This window comes from Chlorocebus sabaeus, chromosome 12 (genome assembly GCF_047675955.1).
Source record: "Chlorocebus sabaeus isolate Y175 chromosome 12, mChlSab1.0.hap1, whole genome shotgun sequence".
Taxonomy (NCBI): Eukaryota; Metazoa; Chordata; class Mammalia; order Primates; family Cercopithecidae; genus Chlorocebus; species Chlorocebus sabaeus.
In genome coordinates, this window is record NC_132915.1 from 108183163 (window position 1) to 108208150 (window position 24988).

Consider the following 24988-nt stretch of genomic DNA (forward strand, 5'->3'; position numbering starts at 1 on the left):
ATTTATTTGGGGTGATGGATGAAGCTACAGGCCACCAGAGTTCAGCACTTTGCAGTCACTGATTGCTATTTCTTGCCAACCACTTAAGGTGCCTGAATTACGGCAAATCTGTTTTCTAGTATCTCGCATGGACACATCGTCCTTTCTCATTCCTGGACATTTGGATCAGAAACTAGTGGTATCTTATGATGACTCGTAAGATGAAGGAGTCAGAAATAAACAAAGCTCCAGCCTGGAAGGTGAAGATCATCTCTGCTCCTCCCAACCCCAGCCCCCACTCTCACAAGAGCACCCTTCAGTGCAGAATAAAGGCACATGGATCTTCCCACCCAATCCCTACAGTGACAACTATGGAAAGGATGTAGGCAAGGAGGTTGCCTGCTGTTCTCTTAAAGACAAAGCATTTGGTAAAGTGCCCAGCCTAGCTCTGACCCCACTGAGGGGAGAAGAATGACTTGTCATCACTGGTATGGGTTTTCTAGACTTTGAGAAGTATCCCTTCCAAACAGGCATAAATCCTACATGGAGTTTCTGGTCTGCAGGGAGACCTGAAGACGGAGAGCATTAAGCCACAGGAGCAATGGTCATTTGCAGGCAGAGGACTCTAGCTTCGAAAATTTTTGTTCAGGAGTCTGGAATGCAAACTTATGTTACCACTCTTTTTACAACTTGAATCCCTAGCTAAAAGACGCAAGAAAACAGAGGAAAAAAGGGGTAACTGCTTCTGGAAACTGACAATTAAATGCTGGTTGTTAACCATGACTGGGTCCGAAAATGCAAAAGAAAACAAATACTTGGCCCAGTTTCTAACTAGTTTTCTGCCATCAAGGCAAAAGCCAGCTGCTTTGTTAATTATTCATGAGGTGAGTTCTGAAATGGCATAAAAGGGAAGCAAGTCAATAGTGTGGAATTTGCATATGCAGATTGAAATGCAAAAGACTGTCTCCACCTATGGGGTGGAGTGGCTGTTCCTATGTTGTAAATTCAATACATTTAGGGTGGCGAATACGTGTGTACTCTCTCAAGCCTCCAAAACTTAGTCCTAAGGAACAGGAGAGAAGGAATGGTGGCAAGACTTATGTCTGAAATGGGGTGACTGAGCTCTGTAAGAGGCGGTGTTGTCCCAGCCCATCATCAATCTGGTGTGGAAATCGATTAGCAAATAAGAGACATGATACGTTTATTTCCTTCATGGTATACAAACATTAGGGAGTGACCCTGTTCCAATATTCCTTAAACAAAAGACAAGTGACTCTGCTTGTTTCGTGGTATTAACAAGCTCAACGGTAATGATGGTGAGAGAAAACCCAAAACCACATCCTTTAAGAATTACTGTAACTTCTACTCCGAAGACCCAGACACCTTGAGATAGCTGTAGTCTTGCCAAAATATCTGAGGCATCACTGACACCAAAATCGAAGGTGACAGTGTGGGTTTGATTTCTTTCTTTCCATTGCAACTTTGATACCAGCCCTGGAATTCAGTCGCACAACACCTTGTTATGTACTGCACAGCCAGTTGAATTTGCCTAACTTTCATCAAAGGTCCAAATTCTGTAAAGTTACACTGTGACAAAGACCCTATTCCTCTTGAGAGACAAAGCAACACTCCTCTAGAGGTAGCAAGGTAGGAAAACCCTTGGGAATTGTTGAATTCACTTTGGGGAAATGCTAAGACAGGATATTATTAGAGAAAAATCTAGAAGGATATATAGTGTATATACAGTGGCAATTACTGGGACTTCATCTTTTACCTTGTGTGGTTCTGAATTTTAATGATGACAATCAAGAATTTCAATTATAATGTGCTAAAGGTATGTAAGAGGTCCTTGAAAATATTTGCTGACTAACCCATTTTTATCATCTATGTTTCCTGGTGATCACAATTGCTCCTCAGCCAGTCTCCCAGCTTTTACTTTTGACCCCCACTAGTCTATTCTCACACAGCAGCCAGATGGTATCTTTCAAACCTAAGTCAGATCCCACCACACTTCTGCTCCCCCTTCATTCTGACGAAGACCCAAAGTCCTACGCGATTCTGCCTTGGTCAGCACCCCCTTTCCATCCACACTGCGTTCCTCGAGCTCTTCTGCACCGGCTCCCACTGCCCAGGCGGCCTTTCCTTTAGAGAGCCACAGGGCTCATCCCACTTCAGGTTTTTGCTCAAGTGTCACCTACACAATGAGGCTCACTCTGACCCCATTAAAAATGCACTCTGCTATGTCACCCCTTCACCTCCCCCATCTCCTTCTACTGATTCCATAGCTCTTGTCACCTTGAAACAGACTATTTCTTATGTTTATTATGCTCTCTGTCTGCTGCCCCTGACCCCACTAACACGTTGGCTTCACAAAGCAAGGATTTTTATTTTGATCTCTCATGTATTCCAAGCACTTGGAATAGTGCCCAATTTGATAAATATTTGTCAAATGAATAGTTTTTAAAGCATTTCTATTTATAAAAAGAGAAGATGCTACAGTGTTCCAGTATTTGTAAGCCAGCCTGGCACTCTTCTCAAAATAGCAGGCAACTAACAAAAAAATCCTGTGCATCCTCCAGCATGGAGTAAGTCTCATTAGACATGGTCAGTCTCTGGCCAAGACATACCACAACAAAAAGTACCAGTGATTATAAACCCCCTTCAGCCATGCACTGCTTATTACTCAACGTGAACTGCGATGTCCACATCTAATGCATGGGGATCCCAGGAGCCAATTTATCCTACAAAGGGTCTGAATATTAAATCAGTACCTAACTCTTTTATAAATTTCCTAGGAATTGGGTTCATGGTCTATGGCTCTTCCTCAGTACTGTTCTTTCTCATTTTTCTTTGTGCCTTCAAATAGGAACTGCTTAGGTCTAATATTTCCAGCTCTGGCCTTCATCTCTAATTTCCATCTCTACAACTGTTTCTACTAACGTGTCACATCTCTTCTATCTGGTTTTCAAACAGGAAAACGGATCCTTAAAAGATCCAAGTTGTTGGGTCAAAACTCTAGTCCCCATGTAAGCCAAGATAAAGCCTCATTTGTGCAAAACATGGGGAAGGACGAAATTAACATTTAATATCACTTTAAAGCCTTCTGTGCCTGCTTCCAAACCCTGCAGAATTATGGAGATTGAAGGCTTTGGCTGGTGAGCAGGGTCCCCATGTTGGCCTCTCAACCGGTTTGGGGGTATGTGGGTGAAGGTGGGGGAGAGCACTCTGCTGGGCTATCCACTGCACCTAGGAAATAGACCGACCTTTCTTTGCCCAGGAGACCCTCCTCTCACTGGAGTGCACGTAATCTTCAAATACCGTCTGCAAGACTGTGGCTCGCTCTCGGATTTCCTGGGGGCCAACAGCATGGGATTTCTGAGAGGGCGACGGAAGGATTAAAGGAGAGATAGAGTCAAAGTCAGGAATAATGAAGCAGTTTATAATAGATTTAATAACAGTAAAACCACACAGTAACCACCTAGGGGCCAACAAGTGTAATCCTTTCAATATTACTAGGGAAAAAAAGGGAGCTATAGAGATGTTAAAGTCAAGTAAAGATGAGGATGGCTTTATGAGAAGATCAGGTCTGTTTACTTATTTACTTACTTTTCTTCCTGACCTCTTACCATGCATGTTCAAAATCAAAGACCATTGGAGACACTTTGGAATTTTCCAAGTCCAATTCAGACATTTAAAACATCACTGAACATGAGCTGTTTTCAAATGGGTCTTGGATCTCCCAGGTATCTTCACCTTTCCCTTACACACACCAGTGGAACACTGACAATTTCTCTTTGTGAGCACTCCACAGTGACCTGCCTAAAATTCTGCCTTAAAAAGTGACCCCTATGCTTGAATTTCAGAGCAGGCTTCCTCAGTGCCTAGAGCGGTTCAGAATTCTAGTGTTTCAGATTTATTCCTCCAGCCCATGGCCACTGTGCTGAGTTCCCAGGAATCTATTAAGGAGTGAGTGGGCTGTTCCAGGACACGACACTCAAAAACTGCCTGGATCTCTGCAGCAAACTGTCCCTGTGTAAGAGGTAGCATCTGTGTGCATGCAAAGAGCCTACAGATGGAAAATGATGATAAAATAGACGATTCTTGTCTTTTCATCCTTTAACAGTACCAGAGAAAAAAATTTCCTTTTTAAATATCCCCTCTAAAAACTAGTGGCTTTTGTCTCCAGTATCTTAAAACAAACATGAGTGCTTTCTACTGAATGTGAAATCAAGAGAACACAGATTCTTCCACCCAATGAGGCCAACCTGCCAAGTGACACTGATCACCTGAGTGGTGCTGGTGCCTCTACTTCCACCGGCCACCCCAGTGTGAGCCCCCAGGGAAAATCCAGAGACCAGGTCGTGCTGCTTAACCTTGTAGAGGACGGTGTATGAGCGCTTGCATCTGGCCTCACCAAGACTCCCCGAGCCTCCCTTTCACCTTTAAGGCTGACAGAGGAACAACAAAGGGGAGGAAAGAAAAAGCCTCATTCTCTGGATCGACGTTCATCTCTGTATTAAGAGACTTAACAACGTGAAAATGTTTTTAGTTGAGTCAAATCATTCCTGCTACCTGTTTGGTTGATGACAGTCTCGCTGATGTCACAGTACAATACAAGGTCCCCCTAAGGGTTCTATCCGCTAAAATGTCAGGAGAAGAGTCACTCAGGAGCCGTGTTACCAAAGTGGACATTTGCTATTGTCATTAACAAGGATTTTTTTTTTTAAACCCTCTTAACTGATGTGAAATGCAAACTTTTTTTTGCTGCCCTCCTTTCGTTAAGCCACCTCAGCAGCACAACTGTCACCTTCCCTGTGTGCTTTTTTTTTTTTAATATGAATGTGAAATTAGCGAGGATGCCCTTTCCCCTGGCGGACAGAATCCTCTGTTATTAAAAAGTAAAGCACTTTAATAATGAAAACTTTTTCCTCTTTTTCTTGTGTTTTAACTGTTTAAAATTAATGAGAAGGGCAGAATGGTTGTCAAAGCGATATTGAAAGCCGGGCAGCCAGGACCGAATAAGCACAAAAATCCCTCTAGAGTGTTAAATAAACAGAGCTCCAGCCCTCTCCGAATCCCTCTGTTGGTTATTGTATACATTCTGTAACAGCTCTCAGAATAGATCTGAGAGCCAGGGAGGCAGAGAGGTTTCAGAATTCCAATAAAGGCCTCAAATTAAAGACAGCCTGGTGCGAATTCCAGGAGAAAATTAAAGAGACCTCAAGCTTAAGTGACAGGTGACTTGCTTCTGTGTCACAACTGTCAGGGGATTTAGTGATAATATGGCAATATATTACAAAGGGTTTTTCTTATTCCCCCCTTTAGGTTTCAAAATGAGGCATCTTTTCTTCCCAACCAAAAAAAAAAAAAAAAAAAAAAAAAAATTACATATATATAATGTGAGTGTGTATACAAGTGAAATACGTAGGGAAAAAAACACGATAGAACTAGGCTCACAGGTTTGAAATGATAAGGTCAGTTTTAGTAAAATATAAGAATAAGTTAATGGCAGAAAAAAACAATATACATTACTTAGGAAAAAATCTCTTACTCCTCCCTAACCCCTGCTTCCAGAAATACCTTATTTTAAAATTGCCCCTCTTGAGAATGAATGAGGGATTTTTCAGTTGTCTTCTGGGGAGGACAATCTAAATTTAAACTGAAGACAGAGTGGGGCAGAGTTATGCAGCACCATCTCAGCCCCAGACAGGTAAAATGCTCCTATAATGAGAGCGGGTCAAACCCCTGAGGGCACACGAATACCTGGCAGGACTGGCTCTCCCACCCTCAAAGACACAGAGTCAGTCTTGGTTAATGAAGCTAACTTGCAACTAGAGGACCATGGGTAGTTTAGAAAACACATTTCTAACCATCCATCTGCGCACGCAACGCACCTTTGTCTCTAATATCCTACTGATCTTGGAAAAGACAGGCCATCAGAAAGGATGAGCAGGGGGCTCTGAACTTATTTTAAGATCTCGCAACACCAGCAACGGCTCCTTTGTTAGGATAAGTTTACAGGTATATTTCATAGGACAAAAACGCTTGTAGGAAAAACATGGCTGGGAGTGTGTATACTTTGATGATGAAGATTTCACACCTATCAAGAAGCAACAGATGGGAGTCTAAGATAAACAGGCTGGACTATTTTTATTATAAAAAGTAGTAGCAAAGGTGGGAGGTTTTTGTGAAAGCCTGCACCTTGATATTGCCAACTTCCAAGGTATTTTTAAGCTAAATGGAAGGGTTTTGTTTTAATCACTTTATTGCCAAGCTGAGTTTTACCCCCATGGTCCCTAGAACCTTCTGAGTGCTTCCCAGTGAAGTTGAAGGATCAAATTTATTCTCTTTGTAGGTAGGTGAACATTCACACACCCAGACATAGCTATATATATTTTATATACCTAAATATGAAATATACATTTTACAGATGCTTCACGCGCTTTCTTTCTGTTCACGGAAGCCCAAAAATGTATGTGCCAAAGGGACATTTACCATGGGCTTCAATCGCGCTGGGTGAAGGAGAGGGGCCCTGTAATGAGGTGTCTGGCTATCTGAATGAAAGGCCTAGCAACTGAACCCACATTTACATGCCTGGCATTAGTTCGCATGCTAGAGAGCCGCTCAAATTGAGGACAGCAATTAAGACTCACGGTATTTCTTATGCACAACAGAATTAAAAGTTGTATCCAGCATCTAGTTTATTCTTTTTACCACTGACATGAATCACACATAAAATACTCTCCCGGGTTGTGTATATCTATGCGATAATTGGTAACACAATTTAGTTTTTCTTTTTCCTCTGAATTCAAGTTAAACTTGGCTCAGTCAGCCAGGTCTTTACCAACATGACACCTAGAACGTAGGATGGTTAATTTAGCTTTCTAAGTTAATCAGTTATATCATGAAAGCCCAAACTTGCTCAGCTTTTCTAAAAAAAAAAAAAAAAAAAAAAAAAAAAATCACCAAACCTTAAAAATATCCAAGCATTCACTACTATCTATCAAGGAAGGAGCTGGGGCTGAGATCATGAGACAGAGTTTCTAGACCTAAGAATCTATGAGGTCTGGAACTCTACAGGGCACTTTATGCCTTGTTTTATTTAAACCTCACAGCAATCGTGTGTTTTACAGATGGTAAAACTGAGGCTGGGAGAAGATAATCTGCCTGAGATTGCAGAGCTACCAGCTGGGAAGCAAGGATTCAAACTCGAACTCGTATCTGTCTGACTCTGAGACCTGGTTCTTACTCATGAAGTTAGAACCACTCCTCAAGTCTCAGGAAGTCTTTGAGGTTGGCCTCAAGCCAGGGAAAAGGCTTAAGGAGAAGAATTTATGCTGCAAGGCCACAGAAGGGCAGATGTTACCAAAAGAAATGACTGTAGCTTGTTGCTGAAAGAGCGGAGGGAGGTGCAGCTGCTCCGCTCCTTCTTTGGGGACGTGTACTTCAGGAGAGGCTTCCTGCCCTTCTACAGCTTCCCTGCGTTGTGCAGACAGGCAATGATCAACTCCCTGGAGAGAAAAGATCTGCGCTCGGGGATAAAGACTGACACCAGCGCCAGGCCCAGAAAGAGTATACCTGAGACTACGTTTGATCAAACTTACAATCTCATTTTGTAATTGTACTACTTGCTCTTATTTCTGGAGAGCTGGCAGATGCTAATGTTCCACTTATTATAATACAGCAAAAAAGGGCACTGGGATTCATGTCCCTGAGTCTGGGCTTTTAATTCCACATCTGCTACTAACTTGTATGACTACAAACAATCATGATAGTTACAGTAATAATAAAATATGCCCTTTGGGCCGTGTGCAGTGGCTCATGCTTATAATCCCCGCACTTTGGGAGGCCAAGATGGGCAGATCACCTGAGGTCAGGAGTTTGAGGCCAACCTGGCCAACATGGTGAAACCCAATCTCTACTAAAAATACAAAAGTTAGCCAGGCGTGGTGGTATGTGCCTGTAATCCAGCTACTTGGGAGGCTGAGGCAGGAGAATCACTTGAATCCAGGAGGCGGAGGCTGCAATAAGCTGAGATCACACCACTGCACCCTAGCCTGGGCAACACAGCGAGACTCCATCTCCAAAAAAAAAAAAAAAAAAAAAAGCCCTTTGGTCCTATGCTTTATACTTGGGACTCCAGGACTATTTCCCACACAATCCTCTGATGTCCTTAGAAGAACACTATTTTATCTCAACTTTACATGTGAAAAAACTGAGGCTTAGAAAGGTCTAGTCCCGGCTGGGCGCGGTGGCTCACGCCTGTAATCCCAGAACTTTGGGAGACCAAGTGGGCGGATCACAAGGTCAAGAGATTGAGACCATCTGGCCAACATAGTGAAACCCCGTCTTTACTAAAAATACAAGAATTAGGTGGGCGTGGTGGCACGTGCCTGTATTCCCAGCTACTCGGGAGGCTAAGGCAGGAGAATCTCTTGAACCCGGGAGGCGGAGTTTGTAGTGAGCTGAGATTGCGCCATTGCACTCTAGCATGGGCGACAGAGCGAGACTCCATCTCAAAAAAGAAAAAAAGAAACCCAAAAAACCCCTTAACTAGAATTTACAATAGTGCGAAAAGAACAGAAGTGTGCCAAGACCAATGAAGATCTGTCTGGTCACAGATCTTGCAGTGAGCCAAGATCGTGCCACTGTACTCCAGCCTGGGGGACAGAGCAAGACTCTGTCTCAAAAAAAAGCTCCAGTCTTTGCCCAAAGTCACATGCTGGTGACAGATGTGGAACGTGACCTGAGGCTGTGCTCTTAGCCATTCAGCTACACTGCCTCTTCGAAATAAACTGAGGCTTAGAAAGGTCCAGTACCTGCCCAAGGTCACACACTGGTGACAGATGAGGAACATGACCCTGAAGCTGTGCTCTTAGCCACTCTGCTACACTGCCTCTTCGAAAGAAACTGAGGCTTAGAAAGGTCCAGTCCCTGCCCAAGGTCACACACTGGTGACAGATGAGTAACGTGACCCTAAGGCCATGCTCTTAGCCACTCTGCTACACTGCCTCCACGATCAGCTCCCCATCTGCTCCCTGCTGATCCCACAGAGCTGCCGTGGAACCATAATTAAGTATCTGGGGGAACATTAAAAAAGAAACCAAAAGGCCAGGCGCGGTGGCTCACACCTGTAATACCAGTACTTTGGGAGGCCGAGGTGGGCGAATCACGAGGTCAGGAGTTCGAGACCAGCCTGACCAACATGGTGAAACTCCATCTCTACTAAAAATACAAAAAAATTAGGTGGGTGTGGTGGCACGTGCCTGTATTCCCAGCTACTCGGGAGGCTGAGGCAGAAGAATCGCTTGAACCAGGGAGGCGGAGGTTGCAGTGAGCTGAGATTGCGCCATTGCACTCCAGCCTGGGTGACAGAGTGAGACTCCATCTCAAAAAAAAAAGAAAAAAAAAAAGAAAAAAAGAAACCCAAAAAACCCCTTAACTAGAATTTATGATAGTTCGAAAAGAACAGAAGTGTGCCAAGACCAATGAAGATCTGTCTGGCCACAGGTCAACAACCCTAACAACAAACTATTAAGAAAGGGTGGTCCAGAGGCTTATGAGTCTTCTATGAAATACTGACTTGCTTCAAGTAACCTGATGACCAATGGAGGCTTTAATAGCTTTTATTGTTCACAGGGATCTTTGCTGTGGTACTAACTGTTGATCAAATGTCACCTCTAAAAATGACTAACATTTCCTTATTTAAAAAACGATTCAGTTCAATTATCTTGGTTTAGTTAATACTAATAAAGGCATATCGGTATACAGTTAAATATATGTGCTTTGAAGTTAAGACTGCAAATCCCAGAATGACTAAAGCATATTGGTGTGCCCCTGTGAAAGTTCCTTCACCTCTCTAAGTCTCAGTTTCCTCATCTGTAAATTGGGGCCATCACTACCTTCTCAGATTGCTAGATTAAATGGGACTGTGCATGTAAAGAGTGCAGCACAGTCCTAGGTTGGGAATACACACTTTGCTAACACAGGCTATGGCTATTTCCTCTCCTGGTATTACATACATTTCCTTAGATGCTCTCTAAAACAAGGGAACTTAAGTCAGGGTCAGTGAAACGGGGTCCCTCCCTGCTCAGGGAGAATAATGATCCAAATACAGGCACATGCTACAGCATGATAGAAACTCTTAAGCTTGATCTATCTGGCCCTGATTTTCCGGTCCATCCTCAGGCACACAAAAACAAATGTAAAATATTCAAGTGATTAATATCTCACAGACAAAATTACATATAGCAACACTGCACCCACACACGGGAATACTGGGTAAGGGTGTGGCATTGGGTGAGGGAATAACGGTCTAGTCGGGTGCAGCCTTAAGAGAAGGAGCAGGAAAGGGTGTCCAGGGCTGTCTGCACCTGCTCAGAATCTCCATATGGAACTGCATGGATAATAAAAATTTTTCTTCTTAATGATCTCAACTTTACTCTTCCTCTGTGGATAGCACACACACATTAAAAAATGGATGAACTAAGTGCGTCTGAAAGGAGACACAGAGATACCTATTTCTTCCACGCTGTCTGGGATAGGCAGGTCTAAGCAGCCGTCGTTGCTGAGAATCTGGACAGGGACCACCGGGGCTGAGCGTGTGGAGCTGCCTCCAGACTCATTCTGGCCTGGACCTCCTTTCTGGGGAGCCTGCTGCTGTCTGGCAGGCTTCCAGAATGGACCGTAGCCCACTCACTAGATGAGAGTGGCAAACGCATCCAGAAGCAAAGACGAGAAAAAACAAAACAAAACAAAACAAAAAAAAAAACAAACAAGATTTGGCCTCATCTACTGTCCACGGTTCTTAAAATAAATGTTTTGCTTGACAGAGGAAGTAACCCATACATAAAGCCTCTACTACCCCAAGTGAGTCATGTCTGTTGGCAGCAAGCACAATAAATAACAAAACTCACCTGGGCGCCCCATCGTTTCCCTTTAAAACGGTCATCTCTCGTCAGAACACACAAAATATCTTCCATCTTCATCTCAGAAACGCTGTAAAGGGAAGGGCATAGCAAGGTAAACTTTTTGCTCTTTCAGAAACACCCAAGACCTTGATGCACAAAACTGGCCTATTCTTGAGCTAATTAGACATGAAGTAGAAGTGACACCTTCATAGGAAAGGAAATATTTTCCTAAACCCTTAGGAATTGAGAACGGGACCTCTATGATATTAAAGGGACAGGATGATATTCCTGACAATTTCTTTCCTCCCTGATGAATTTAAAAGAGGCTACATTTAGAATTTCCTTAATAGAGATTGTGTCATTATTTCTTAATAAATTTTGAATACCAAACAAGTGCGCCCACTCAACTGATCAACTCCCTTGCCTTGAGCACATGATGGTGAAATAGAAAGCATTTTGATCTCTGTAGTTTATACTGAAGAGAAAAAAAAAAAGGAAAGAGAAGGGTGGCCAACATCCTCCACTGTGGGATAAACACCCCTGTGAGGGTAACGAGGGCACAAAGCCCTGTCCACAGCAGCACTGCCCTTTCTTCTTCTACCCTGAAGGAGCTTCACTACCCTTGTCTCTTAATTACTGAGGGGTGAAGACCCAAGGATCTCTGACAAACCCGGAGCCATGTGCCAAGCACTGAGACAAGAACTCGGGCTTCACTCAGGAACAGAAGCCACCAGGAGCCAGAACAAAACAGTCAGACCTGCCTAGCAGTGGCGTCTGGAAAGCCTCCGCTTCATCCAATCGACTGCAAGGCCACAGCATTCGAATGTAGGGAGCAGAGAGAGACTTGCGTGTCAGAGATGAAGGAGGAAACGTGAGCTGCTGATAAGATACTTCCCAGGGAGAAAGAGAAACAGAAAGAGAAGGAGGAGTTCTGGGGGGGAAACAGATCATAAAAAGACAAATGATTTTGTTGTATGTTCCTTTTTTTTTTTTTTTTGAAAATGTAACAGCAAATTAAAACATGAATGGCAACCTCTTAGGTGGGAGAAGACAATTCTCCCCCTTTCACCCAAAGGTTACTCTGACAAGGCTATGAATGAAAATGTCACGTCTCTGACAGCGATTTACCTGAAATGTGTCATCTCCCTGCACACCCCTAGTCCTCACCCCTCAGCATCCTCTCTCTGCTGCCAACTCACAGCCCTATGGATGAGTGAAGCCTTTTTACAGCAGCAAGAGTCAGCCAGAGGAGGCAGAGCATGCTCTGAAAGGGCAGGAGTCGGAGGGAGAGTGCCCTGACTTCATGGGAAATCTACTTTTCATAGGACACAGGAATGCGTGGCTATTGAACTCCCCTCTCATTTGTGCCTGGAACCCTGAAGAAAGGTGAAAACATAGCCCAGTCCCATCTTTTTCTTGGTCTATCTGATTTGCTTCTATTCATCACTTTTTTCTTGAGAGAAAAAGAGGAAAAACACAAAAGTAAAAGAAACGCAAGAACTTGGAGTCAAATCTTGAAGCAGAAAGAAAAAAGAATCATGCCACTTGCATTCAGGAATATAAAAAGCTAAACAGCCACAGAAAGGCAGTGTTCTCAAATGCATGTGCTGATATTCCAGCCGGAGCGCGGCTCGTATGCTGCGTGTCCACCTGGCGATGTCGGGGGACCACACACCCCAAGCACACGGGAGCTGAGAGGGAACTGAAGTGATTTACAGTTTCAAAGGGCCTTCTTCCTCTTCCTAAGAAATTGCTGCTTCTGAGGAACAAAGCAAATCTACTATGATTATTTATGGGTCCATCAACAGATCTGAATCACCCCACCTTAGTATGAAACGAGATGGATAAATAAATAAATTCAGGGAACTGTCTTATGCCTGATCTAAGAAATACATGTTTTGATGAAGCATTTACATTTTAATAAACCAATGATGATTTTCATTAGAAACACATTTAAAGGGGAGGCAGAAAAAAGTTAAGAAGTTGACAAATACAGAGAAGTCAAAAGAATGCAGAAGCAAAGTTCTGAGCATCTAGACAGAGGTGGCAATGGCCCAGGAACCTGTCTCTTGCCCTGTCTGCTCCATTCAACTGCCAGGGCAAGCACCGCAGCCCTTGGTCTAGGAAGGCGGGTGGCCATTTGTCGTGCTGGGCCTTGCTGCCGAGAGCCTCGGCCTGCCTTCTCCAATCTGCCCTGTGATGCCTCAGCCCTCCCAGCGCCCCTCTGCCTGGCTCTCATGTTCTCAGGCACGAAACATGTACATGCTTCCTCCTCCTCAAAAAATATTTAGGAGTGGACCTTTTGGGTTCTAAAAATGTTCAAGTCTGCTTCTTCCCACTGCACACTTTGCAAATGGTTAATACGGTTTTTTTTTTTTCATTAAGTCAAAGAAATAGTTCACGTATAGATATAGCCAATGTAGAGCCTTTCCTCAAACAGAAATTGGGAAGAACAATGCATGACTGCAACGTAATAACCCAGATTCTGATGTCTGTTTAAGTTGATTACAGCGCGCCCACGAGGCAGGCAGCGGTCCAGGCCCAGGCCCCTCACAAGTGAGTTTTCAGGGCAGACACCAGTGAAGTGGGGCTCACACAAGGACCCTCCCTCCTCACGCAAATGCTCTTCCACCACCCTGCAGAGTCCCTCCCCAAAAGGCCTACACTTCCTCCTTTCGGAAGAGGTGGCGTTGTCACTGAGTTGTCTTCCTTCTAACGTGGGATTAAAAAGGGAGTCATGTAAATGAGGGCACACTATTTTTTCCAGACAAGATCATCACAGCAGATGACGGTATTTGTTATGTCTTTAAAATATACCTGACTCCCTAATACTTCGTGCCTCTGCTAATCACTGTTTTCCCTTTTCAATTTTATATTTGAGCCCTTCATAGCAATCTACTTGAACGTGTTATTGGAGAAAAATAAAGAGAACAGAGAGAGGCACGTCTGCTGTTAACTCTAGCATTAGACAATTATCATTGGACTCTGTAATTGCTGTCACTCATTTTTCTTAGGAAGAGGTCATGTTAAAGTGAACGAGCGTGGGGGAACATCCAGAGAGCTGCAGCCAGCAAGGAACGGGAGAATGGAATTTGTAGCTCTAGAATGGAAGGAAGAGGAAAAGAAGTGTGGAGCGACTGACAGGCTGTTACGGTGTGCTGACTACATTTTCTATCGTGGGGCCACAACACAAAATTCTGAAGATGCTTTCTGCAGGTACACAAATTCCTATGACAGGAAACGCAGCCACCAGCAGCACTGTGACGGGCTCCCAGCCTGTGAGAACAGGGTCAGGGAGGAAAGGAAACCAGCTGTGCCAGCGGGCTTGCACTTCACCTTCCCCAGGTTCCTGGTACACCTGCATGATGGGTGTCAGCCTCGATGCTGAAAGGGCCGCAAAGAGAGGCCAGCCAGCCTCCAGCTGAGGGAGCTCAGAACTCAGCCGGAGAAGCGGTGCTGGGTGAAAAGGGACTGATCTGTATGAGATTTCTTTCACTAATAAGATACAATATGCACATCTTCCTTAACAAACAAAAACCACTCTTTCAACTGACAGACTGTGTTAAGATAAGGAACACACTGAAGAAAGGAAAACCCAAACTATATTTTGGCCCCCCTGACATTACAACCAGGAGTAGCTTCCTTCCTCCCGCAACGCTGCACGACACACGACACATTTTCTGAATGAGCCTCAGTCCATAAGTGTTCACACTAACAACCTTGAGTTTTGAAAAGCCTTACTAGCATGAGAGGTGGAGTTCTGCTGGTGGGAAATGGGGCAGGTATGGTGGGGATAGCCACACACAGCTCCTGCGACTGAGTGGGCTGCACCCCTAACAGGCCTCCAGGCTGCCTGCTAGGATGTTTCCATTCCAATGAAGAATGCAGTGCTTTGTTCTAGCACTGTACTTTAGGGGAGAAAACAGTGTTGCAGTTCTATCTGATGTTTTACATAAAACACAGGGCTGGGCAAGGAAAAGGAAGTAAGACTATCCCATTTACAGCAGAGCTGAGCTGTGTGCTCATGGCACGCCAGATCTGGAATCCAGGGCTTTACTAAAGCAGGGGTGTGAGGTGCTGAACTGTGACACACAGGATGGCGGCTGAACGTCCTGGCTGTGAGTGTAGTATGGATTTCAATAGCCTCAAAATCAATTCTCCTGGGTTTATATTCCTGGGGGAGGGAAATTGTGTGGTAAGTAAAAAGTATTATTTCTTTAAAAGACAAATCAACTTTGAAGATACAAACCATTAATTTTAAGAAATAAAAGTTGTGAATAAAAGGCCTTTCAGAAGCTGTGAAGATGGTGCATACTTATCTTTACAGCAGGAGAAACAAAACACAGCTCTCTAAAAGAAAACCAAGTACAACAGATCGCCCTATGACTTAGTCTGGCAATGCAATGAAAACTGTCATGTGGTGAGGATATTAAGGGTTTTAGTTTTTGCCACTGGCTATTCTGGGACTCATTTAGGGATCACAAGGGTTAATGGCTCTTCGTCAGCTTACAAGGCCCATCCACTGTAAAAAGCGACTGAAAGTTAATTAGGTGAGATCAGCAGAAACCCCATTCAGGTTTCTGACTCACTTGATTTTGTGAGAAGCCAACGAGTTGACATATTCTGCCTCCGAAGGAGCCAAAATGAGCAGGCTGCTCCCATGGCAGCCAATCCGGGCGGTTCTTCCAATCCGGTGGATGTATTCTGCAGGTGAAGATGGAGCGTTGTACTAAAAAGGGTAACAAAAATGAAGGCATTCATAGATCAAGGGACTGCCATTAATTGGAAGTGCAATACCCCTCACCTGCCTCCAGGTATCCCAAGAATTAAATCCTGGTGCTATGGTTACCCTAACACAATCATAAGGAGAAGTCACTCAACCCTGAAACTCCTGGCTTCATTGGAAATAACAAGGCTCTGACACGTAAATGTGAACAGTGGCCAAGTTTCCAATAAACGAGACGTCTTCTCATCCCAATATCTCCTTTTTAATTTTACTTCTCCACAGGTCTCTTCATTTTCTGATTTGCATCTTTTCACTGTGGTGACTGGATGAGGTGAAAATGTAGGCAGGTGGGGGTACATTTCTCCAGGATGATCACATGACCTTGGCCTACTTCCTTGGAAGACAAGGCCATAGGGTGAGGTGTCCAGAGGACACTGGAGGGCATAAGGACGAAGGGGCTCCCTGCTCTGTGGGCAGAGTCTACCTCTGTTGCCAGGCCACCAGGAGCAGGCCCCAGGAGCTGGTCCCCACCAGCCTGCCACCAGGAGCAGGCCCCAGGAGCTGGTCCCCACCAGCCTGTAGCAGCCCCATTCAGTCCTTTAGAATGAAGGCCATTCTACAGAATGTGGGCAGGTGAGGGGCAGGCTCCCTGCAGGTAGGACACTGCTTCTGCTTGCATGGAGAGCACCGCCAACTCAGAGAAAAGAGCAGACTCTATCACTCATTACGATGGATAATGCACAGCACTTTATGTTTTCTTTGGCAATAACTCTGTCATCATTAAAGCTAATTGACCATCCACTCATTCTTCCTTTTTTTTCCCTTTGATGCTACACAAATCAAAAAGATGAGGGCCAAGATGAATATAATGTATGGGAGGCTAAGCATATGAAATGAATCAATATTCATAATATAAGCTCTAAATGATCAATTCTGTATGTCTGGCCTCCCGTACATTAAAATCATCATTGCCTTATCTTCAGTTCACTCTGTGGCCAGCAGGAAAGAAGACACAACACCTCCAGTTCTAAAGTGATCATCTGCAGGGAGCAGATCAGACATCCTGGCCAGTGACAAGCATGCAATCCCACTAAAATGTGAATAAACCATGACTCATGTCAACAGGGCACGTGTCCCCCAGCCCCCACGCAGAAGGGCTTAAAAATACCATTCTGTAGACTAATGAAAAGAAAAAACAAAACTAAAACCACCAGACTCTAGTGCTAACACCTGTACCCTCTGGCAAAGCGTCTAAGGCTAGAGGTATGTGTAAGATGCTGTCAGGAACTTAATTGCTCCCTGCAGGTCAATGTACATGGACATGGCTCTCAGGACAGCTGAGCCATCTCCTTCTGGACACAATGAGGCCTCCCAGGGGCTGAAGTAATTCCTGTTGTTTTCAGATTGTTGAAATTTTGGTTTGTGACATGAATTAGTTTAGAAGCAGGAGAGCCTGCCACCTCCCTCTCGTGAACGCACATTCTGGCTGTTTTGCTGCAGTGGTGAGGTGGGCTGGGTTAAGGAAAGATGTCAGGGGAATTGTACAGATAAGGCTGGTTTGCTGCCTGGTTACCAGGGCAACACCCAAGAGGATAATAATAATTATTCTACTTAAAGCCAATGCATCTACTCATGTTCATATATTCCTGCCTCAAGCTTACACCTTAACAACTAAAAAATTACCTGAACAATCCACGTGACTTGAGGGAGATCTAAGCCCCGAGCTGCAACATCCTTTAAAAAGAAAAGAATATGGTTTAACACTGAGTTTCTGAATCTTTCTGGGGTCCTGGATATGTCTGATAATTTAACACAAACTCTGAGAGTTCACCCGCCCACAGTGCACACACATTCGGGCATACATGTGTATGCCCAGTACACACACACACACACACACACACACATACACACACACTGCATACAACTTCAGGGGGGCTCGGGGACCCACTGCAGTCCTCTTGTGGTTAAAAATTCTGATTTCGGGGCAAATGCTACAGAATCCATTGATGAGGGAGTCACAACACCCTTTGCTAAAAGAATCGACAGGTTAGCCTAGGAACTTAAACAGTAATGACCAGTTGCGTAATGTAAAGTACTCTGAACACACATTTTATTTGAAAAAACACTTGATGATGAACACATTCATGGATCATCATCCCCCCACCACAACCATGAGCAACGCGGAACAACAAGCTGGCCTTGAGGTGTGTTCTCGAACATCTCCCCTCAAGGCATTCGCTGTGGGAGTGAAGCGCAAAGTAGTTACTGAGGATTTTGCTTTCTGGCCTCAGAGAGCAGCAAGGATCCAGCAATCCTCCGTCTCTTCTGATGGCTGGATTAGAATACAGGCCAAACCCATTAATCACTTCAAAGACTTAGCTAGAGAGCTGAAAAATTATAAAAGCAATGGAGATTTATTTTTTAATTTTATGTATCTTTTCAACTAGTCTCCACCCAAAGAGCAAAAATTCTCTACTCTCTCTAGGCTCTCACCATTCCAGCAGACTGGAAAGTGGGAATTTCTCTGACTTTAGCTAACATTTGCACTCAGGATTCATTCTTCAAGAATAACAGTCATAATGAGAGTGTGCCAGTCAACATTTACTGAACACTTACTATCCACCACACACACTGCGTTGAGATCTTTACCTGCGTTGCCTTGACTAATCCTCAAAACAACTATTACCCCCATCTGACAGATGAGAAAACCAAAGTTAAGAGAGATTAAGTAGTTTGTTTGGGGACACACAGCTGGGAAGTGGAAACAATCCTCGAATCCAGGTCTGCTTTGCTTTTTCAAGGCCATATTATATTATACCGCATTCCACCATCAAAAATGATCCTATGTCCCTCATATGCTGCTGGTGGGAATCCCTATGGCAGGGAATTTGGTAGTATCTAGCAAAATTACATGTGCATTCGCTCTTGACCCAGAGCAGTATCACTTCCAGAAGTCCATCCAAAAAAAGATACACTGACAAAAATACAAAATGATATGGGCATGAGGCCATTCATTTCAGCACCATATATGATTATAGATCTAGAAAAAAACTGTCGACCAGAAGAAGACAGGTTCGATAAAATACAGCAATATCTCATGTAACAGTACTATACAGCTATAAAAAGAACAAAGATTTCTATATACGGATATGGAGACTCTAGGATATATTTTGAGAGTGTCTAGTATGCTTGTGTAAGAAGTTGGGAAAATACAAACATATTTGCTCATATTTCAGTAGGAAATCATGGTGGGAAGAACTCCCAAAGCTCAAACAAATCGTTACCGCCAGGGGAGGAAGAAAAGAGGAAGGACAGAACAAAGATGGAAGCTACACTTTTTCTTTTTTCTTTTCTTTTTTTTTTTTTTTGAGATGGAGTCTCGCTGTGTCGCCCCGGCTGGAGTGCAGTGGTGCGGTCTCGGCTCACTGCAAGCTCTGCCTCTCAGGTTCACGCCATTCTCCTGCCTCGAGTAGGAGGGACTACAGGTGAGTAGCTGGGACTACAGGCGCCCGCCATCACGCCCGGCAAATTTTTTGTATTTTTAGTAGAGACAGGGTTTCAGCATATTAGCCAGGATGGTCCCAATCTCCTGACCTCGTGATCCGCCCGCCTCGGCCTCCCAAAGTGCTGGGATTACAGGCGTGAGCCACCGCGTCTGGCCCAGAAGCTACACTTTCTTTAATGAACCTTGATACTTTTGACTCAGATGGTGGAAGTGTCTTGGCATAATTTAAAAAGATAAACAGCTGTCACTATAGGAAATACAGAGTATCACTTATGACATATTCTCACCAAACAAAATAAAACCTGAAACCTAGAACCTAAATCTAATCAAGTCTCTAGATCCAACTACTAGTTTACAGGAAGTATGGGAAAGAGGAACATGTTGAACAGCATGAGGACACAATTAGCCAAATCCTGAATGTAGGGTATTCTAAAAGACAAATGATCTGGTTTCTTCAAGAAAAAAGTTCAAGAAAAATAAAGGAGGGGTAACAACACCCAAAACACATTAAATAGGCAGATGGAGAACCAATACCTTGATGGAAGCTCACAAAACCACCAACTGTGGTTATCCCTGGATGGAAGGATCTAGGGGGATTTTTACTTTTCTCTCTGTGTTTGGCTTTCTTTTAACAATGAATTCTTATCATTTCCCCTACAATTTTTATTTAGAAAAATTTAAACCTACAGAAAAGTTAAAAGACTAGTGCAACCTAGATTAAGGAGATACAGATGTAACTCCTTCATCTAGATTCCGCCACCGCCAGTCTTTGGCCCATCTGTGTTCCATCTATCTACTTATGCCCCCACACACATACACATATGCAAGCACATTTTTCTGAACCATCTGAAAGTCGGTTGCAAACATCATGACATTTTAAACCTAAATACTTTAACACATACCTCCTAAGTAAAAGGACACTGATCTACATAACCACAACACTATTATCACACCTCAGAAATTTAACATGGAATAGCATTTTCTAATCAACAGTCCATATTCAAATTTCTCCAACTGTACCTAAGATGTCTTTTTTTTTTTTAAAGATGGGGTCTCATTCTGTTGCCCAGGCTGGAGTACAGTGGTACAACCACTGCTCATTGCAGGCTCAACCTCCTGGGTTCAAGTGACGCTCTGGCCTCAACCTCCTGAGTAGCTGGACGACTACCGGCAAGCTCCACCACACCCGGCTAATCTAGATTCTTTTTGCTCAGGCTGGTCTTCAACTCCTGGGCTTAAGCGATCCTCCCATCCCAGCCTCCCAAGGCGTTGGGATTACAGGCATGAGCCACCACGCCTTAATATGCCTTTTACAGTTGTTTTTCTTCCTAAACTAGGGTCAGATGGTAGATCACGCACTCCGCTATGTCTCTGTAGACTTCTTTTGTTTGGAACCATACCCCTGCCTTTGATTGACTTACTTAGTTTTTCGATGTCTGTCATTTTTTAAGAACATCAAAATGTTCCTGAGGATATCAGACAACTGGATTTGTCTAACTGCTTCCTCATGGTAAGGTTCTGGTTAGGCTTTCTGGCAGAAACCACCTCACAGGGTGGTGTGCGCTTCCCACGGTTCCATGTCGGGAAACACACTGGGGCAGTCTGTCCTGTATGGGTCCCTCTGTTAGGAAGGTGACTTTCTCCTTTGTAACGAGTAACTGGGGAGTGACACTTTGAGACCATGCGAATAACATGGTCCTGTTTCCTAAAACCTTTCAACCAAGGCTTTTAGCATTGACTGATGGCCCTTGTCTATACTGTTACCTTGATGATTCTTTAAGTCTATCATTCCTTCCTTCCATTTCACAGCTCTGGGATACTTCTGTAAAAACAGCCCACCCCTCACCCACTGTTAGGTATCACAAAGGATTCAGATGTACATAGCTTTCTTTTTTTTTTTTTGAGACAGAGTCTCGCTCTGTTGCCCAGGCTGGAGTGCAGTGGTCTCGATCTCCCGACCTCGTGATCCGCCCGCCTTAGCCTCCCATAGTGCTGGGATTACAAGTGTGAGCCACTGTGCCCGGCCTATACATAGCTGTTTTGAAAAACAATAATACTATGTGAAGTACTATACGAAACACATTCCCAGTGGGCGCAGTGGCTCACACCTATAATCCCAGCACTTTGGGAGGCTGAGGCAGGTGGATCACCTGAGGTCAGGAGTTCGAGACCGGCGTGACCAACATGGTGAAACTCCATCTCTACAAAAAATACAAAAATTAGCCAGGCATGGTGGTGCGTGCCTGTAGTCCCAGCTACTTCGGAGGCAGAGGCAGGAGAATTGCTTGAACCCGGGAGGTGGAGGGTGCAATGAGCCAAGATTGCACCATTGCACTCCACCCTGGGCAACAAGAGCAAAACTCTGTCTCAAAAAAAAGAAAAAAGAAACACATTCCTGCTTCCCCCAGGGTCAGAGGCAGGACTTGGGGGAGATACCACCCCACCATCACTCTCCCAGAAGGACCACTGAGGGTACCTCAGGATTTGTCTGCCTTCACTCGTACCTCAGATTTGCGGGTTTCCTTTGAATGCTGGCTAGGCTGCATTTGTAAGTGTGTAAGCAGAAGTTAAATGTACTAAAAGTGTGTCAACCACCCACAAAGTGTTTTCAGACAGCTCCCACAGGTTCTGGAAGCTGAAGGCCGATGCTGCAGAGCTGATGCCTTTGAGAACACAATTTAGGATGTTCTCTATCTAAAGGGGAGCGGGAGCGGCTTTCTACACCAACTACAGTTTATGTTTTTAGAAACACTGATGAGTTCTTACATCTGCAAAGCTCTTGTGAAGAACTGATTTCTTTAAGTGCCCTGCAGTGGGAGATATATGTAGGCACGGGCTGCTCGAGCTTCACAGACAGGCCTTGTAAAAAATTTAACACTCATTGGCTTAGTAAATTCAACCAGCAAACACTAAGACTCTAAAGACTCTAAAATAATGTGTGATGTTCATGAAACTCACTGTGAGTCCAAACACACTGCAACAGTGAGTGATGAAGGACGCCGGCAGACTGTCATTGTGTCTTCAAGGTTCTATTTCCTACTTAGATGACCTAGCTCTGGACAACAGGCTAAGACACAATCTTCAGGTCTCCCACTAATGCGTGTTGTTGGGGGAACCTCACTGACGGCCAACCGCTGCCCAATACTCCTTGTTTTCTCTCCCCCAGATTTAACTCAGCCATTTCTTTAGGCTACCACAGTGAATAAGGAGAAAGAAAGGCAAGTCCTGGTCTAGGAAGAGAGAACTGGACTGCTTGCTCCAGTCCCACTTAGGGGCTGTCCAATCCGCGTGGGTCAGTTCAGCAAGCTGAGCCTCAGCTGCCCCGCCTAGAAAATGGCTGGGAGAACCATGCTATGTACATCATGAGGTTGTTGCTAAGATCAAATGAGACCATGTAATGTGACAAATATCTTGAGACCTACAAATCTCAGTATTCTTGAGATTCTATAAATCTCACTTACCCTGGTGAAGTAAGAACTGGTATGATGGCAATTAGGCAGAGAAGTGACTTGAATGTCTCTGTACTCTCCTCCTCCATCACATCTCATTCTCTGCCCCCGCCCCACCCTGGGAGAGGTCGCAGGGAAGCAGCAGAGGCTCCATTTCCCTGGAGCACAGTCAGCCAGCTACATCAGATCAACAGGAGATCATGACCCACCAAGACTCGGCAGAGGATTCTGTTCTGTCTGCTCTTAGGACTTAGATGTAGCTTCATTTTATTCCTTTAAGCTAATTAGGGCAAAAGAATTGCTAAAGTCAGTTCTGAAAGACACTCAACGGTGAGGCCTTGAAGGCCCTGGGCCTGACAATTGGCTGCCTCCATGAGACCTAGGAGTACAGATGGAAGGCAGCTTGCTCAGGTGCCAGCCTGTCAGTTGGATTAAAATGACTCATTTATTTACCCAAGAACCTCACAAAGTGCTTTTACTAACAGGGAGAGGGGGCCTGCCGTCTCTCTGAGAAGGGACGCAGCACACTCGCCTCTGACGCCTTCCCGGCCTGCCAAAAGTCATTATTGCCGTGTGTGGAAAGCCATCAGCAGGGTCCAGGCCCCCGTTGTCCGGGTGACAGATTGGGCTGCGTAATCAGAGGAGGAAGGAGAGAGTGCAGAAGCTGTCAGAGGCGAGAGATCTTGGCTGGAGCCGCCAAAAAACTGGCAACATGAGTTAGCGTAACTGAGTAAACAGCAAACAATCTCCAAATGATCTTTCCGTTAACACAAACAAAATAAAATGAAAAAGATCAACTTTACCTAAAAAGCATACCCCAGAGAAGAGCACGAAAGTCTACATTTATTTGGGGCAAAGAACTGACATTCTGTGACTCTCACAGCCTTATCTCCTTTGTCTCCTAGCCTCCTGGCATGGTGGAAATTTCCCAGGAGGAGAGGAAATTAAGAACGGCACAGACAGAACAGTATGCTTCAAGCGGAAAAAAATACTGAGAAGGTGGAGGAAAGCAGCACAGGTGATCTAGGTACATCTTCTGAAAAAGAAATGCGTGCGCTGGACAGCCAAGGAGGACGCCGAGGGACAGTCGGCACCCAGCAGGGGCTGCGGGTATCTTCTTTCTGGGAAAAAGGTGACTGCACTCCATCCAGGGACAACCAAGGAGAGCCACCAGGAGACCAACAGAAAACCTAGTACCAGCCTGAAAATCAGGTGGCTCAGAAACTCCATTTTCCGGCCAGTCAGTGGTACTTCTGTTTATCAACTCATCAGCATAATGATGGTATTAAAAACCAGGTTCCTTTCCTCTGGCTTAGGGTGAGTTCTTCACTATAAGCAGGAGGAAATAACACTTTGCACATAATCCAGTGTCTGATACCTGATCCCTTTGGTTGCTTAACTCCACTTGGGAAAGTGGGCTTTGAACTTCCAACGCCTCGTTTCTGCTCATCCCTACTTCCTACTTACCTTGGCTTTTTCTTAGATCTCGTTTTCCAGAAGACACAAAATTACATTGTGAATGTGTGAGGATTCCTCGTCTTTCACAAACTGATTTCTTTTGCCCCCAACTAAGCTTTGCCTAGACTCCATCTTACCATAGTCACACCTTTACTCAACAGCAACAGTACACAAAGCCACGTATCAGGGCTTGAGAGCTGCATGAAATTAAAAAGGTCCCTGTTTTTGAGATGTTTATCATTAAAATGAAATAAAACACACACATGCACCCTTAACTGTTCCTAGCAGGAAGGAAAATGGGGTGGGGGACTTTGTAACAGTAAAGGAAATAGCATAATTGTGAACTTTTGTGTGGGCACATCGCTATTTCCAAATTTTCATAAAGACATTCATTCTGGCCTTGTTAAAAGGATCTCGGGATGATAAATTAAAATGGCAAAAGGCACAGTATAAAGGGGGGAAAATCCCCACGTAACGATTAACAACACGATTCCTCTTTATCAAAAGAAGCCAGTTCTCCATCTGTCTCGTCCTGAAGTGGCCCTCGTTCCTCATTAACACCAAGGAGGCTCCTGGAGAGCGTTCAGATAGCCTGGCAAGCAACAGGCTGCTTAAAAGGACGCAGAGTGGCAGCATCTCCCCCGACCCAGGCATGATCTATTACAGTGTGTGCATCCCACTCGCCCCAAAGCTCTCATATGCCAGAAGCGTCAGCTAGAGCAAACAAGCATGGCAGAAGGGGCAGGAACACCAAGAGGAAGTGAAGGACTTCCCATGACTGGGAACCTGCGCTCCTGTTCTGGCCCAGCAACCGAGAGAAACGAACCCCACGCAGCTCTTCTCCAGTCATCCTCACTACACAGCAAAGAGAGCTCCCAGAAGATCAGCAAGCTGGAGTGACCTGGACTAGAAAATGAACAAAGACTGAGGGCTTTAGAGAAATCAGGCTGTGGGCGAGGGA

The 24988-nt window shown here is 44.5% G+C and overlaps 1 protein-coding gene across 7 annotated transcripts in view; it reads right to left on the reverse strand.

Annotated features, from left to right (window-relative positions):
• The window catches only part of DDX31 (DEAD-box helicase 31), a 136454-nt gene that overhangs the window by 79853 nt on the left and 31613 nt on the right, over window positions 1-24988 (reverse strand). For 5 of the 7 annotated variants that reach the window (XM_037994059.2, XM_037994058.2, XM_073022035.1 and 2 more), the window contains exons 15-18: window positions 17299-17349; window positions 15479-15618; window positions 10896-10977; window positions 3243-3354 (exon numbers count right to left, since the gene is read on the reverse strand). In XM_037994059.2, the coding sequence (XP_037849987.2) occupies window positions 3243-3354; window positions 10896-10977; window positions 15479-15618; window positions 17299-17349 (385 nt within the window). The remainder of the gene's footprint in view (window positions 1-3242; window positions 3355-10895; window positions 10978-15478; window positions 15619-17298; window positions 17350-24988) is intronic. The other 2 variants (XR_012094898.1, XM_073022037.1) reach the window with 2 other exon arrangements.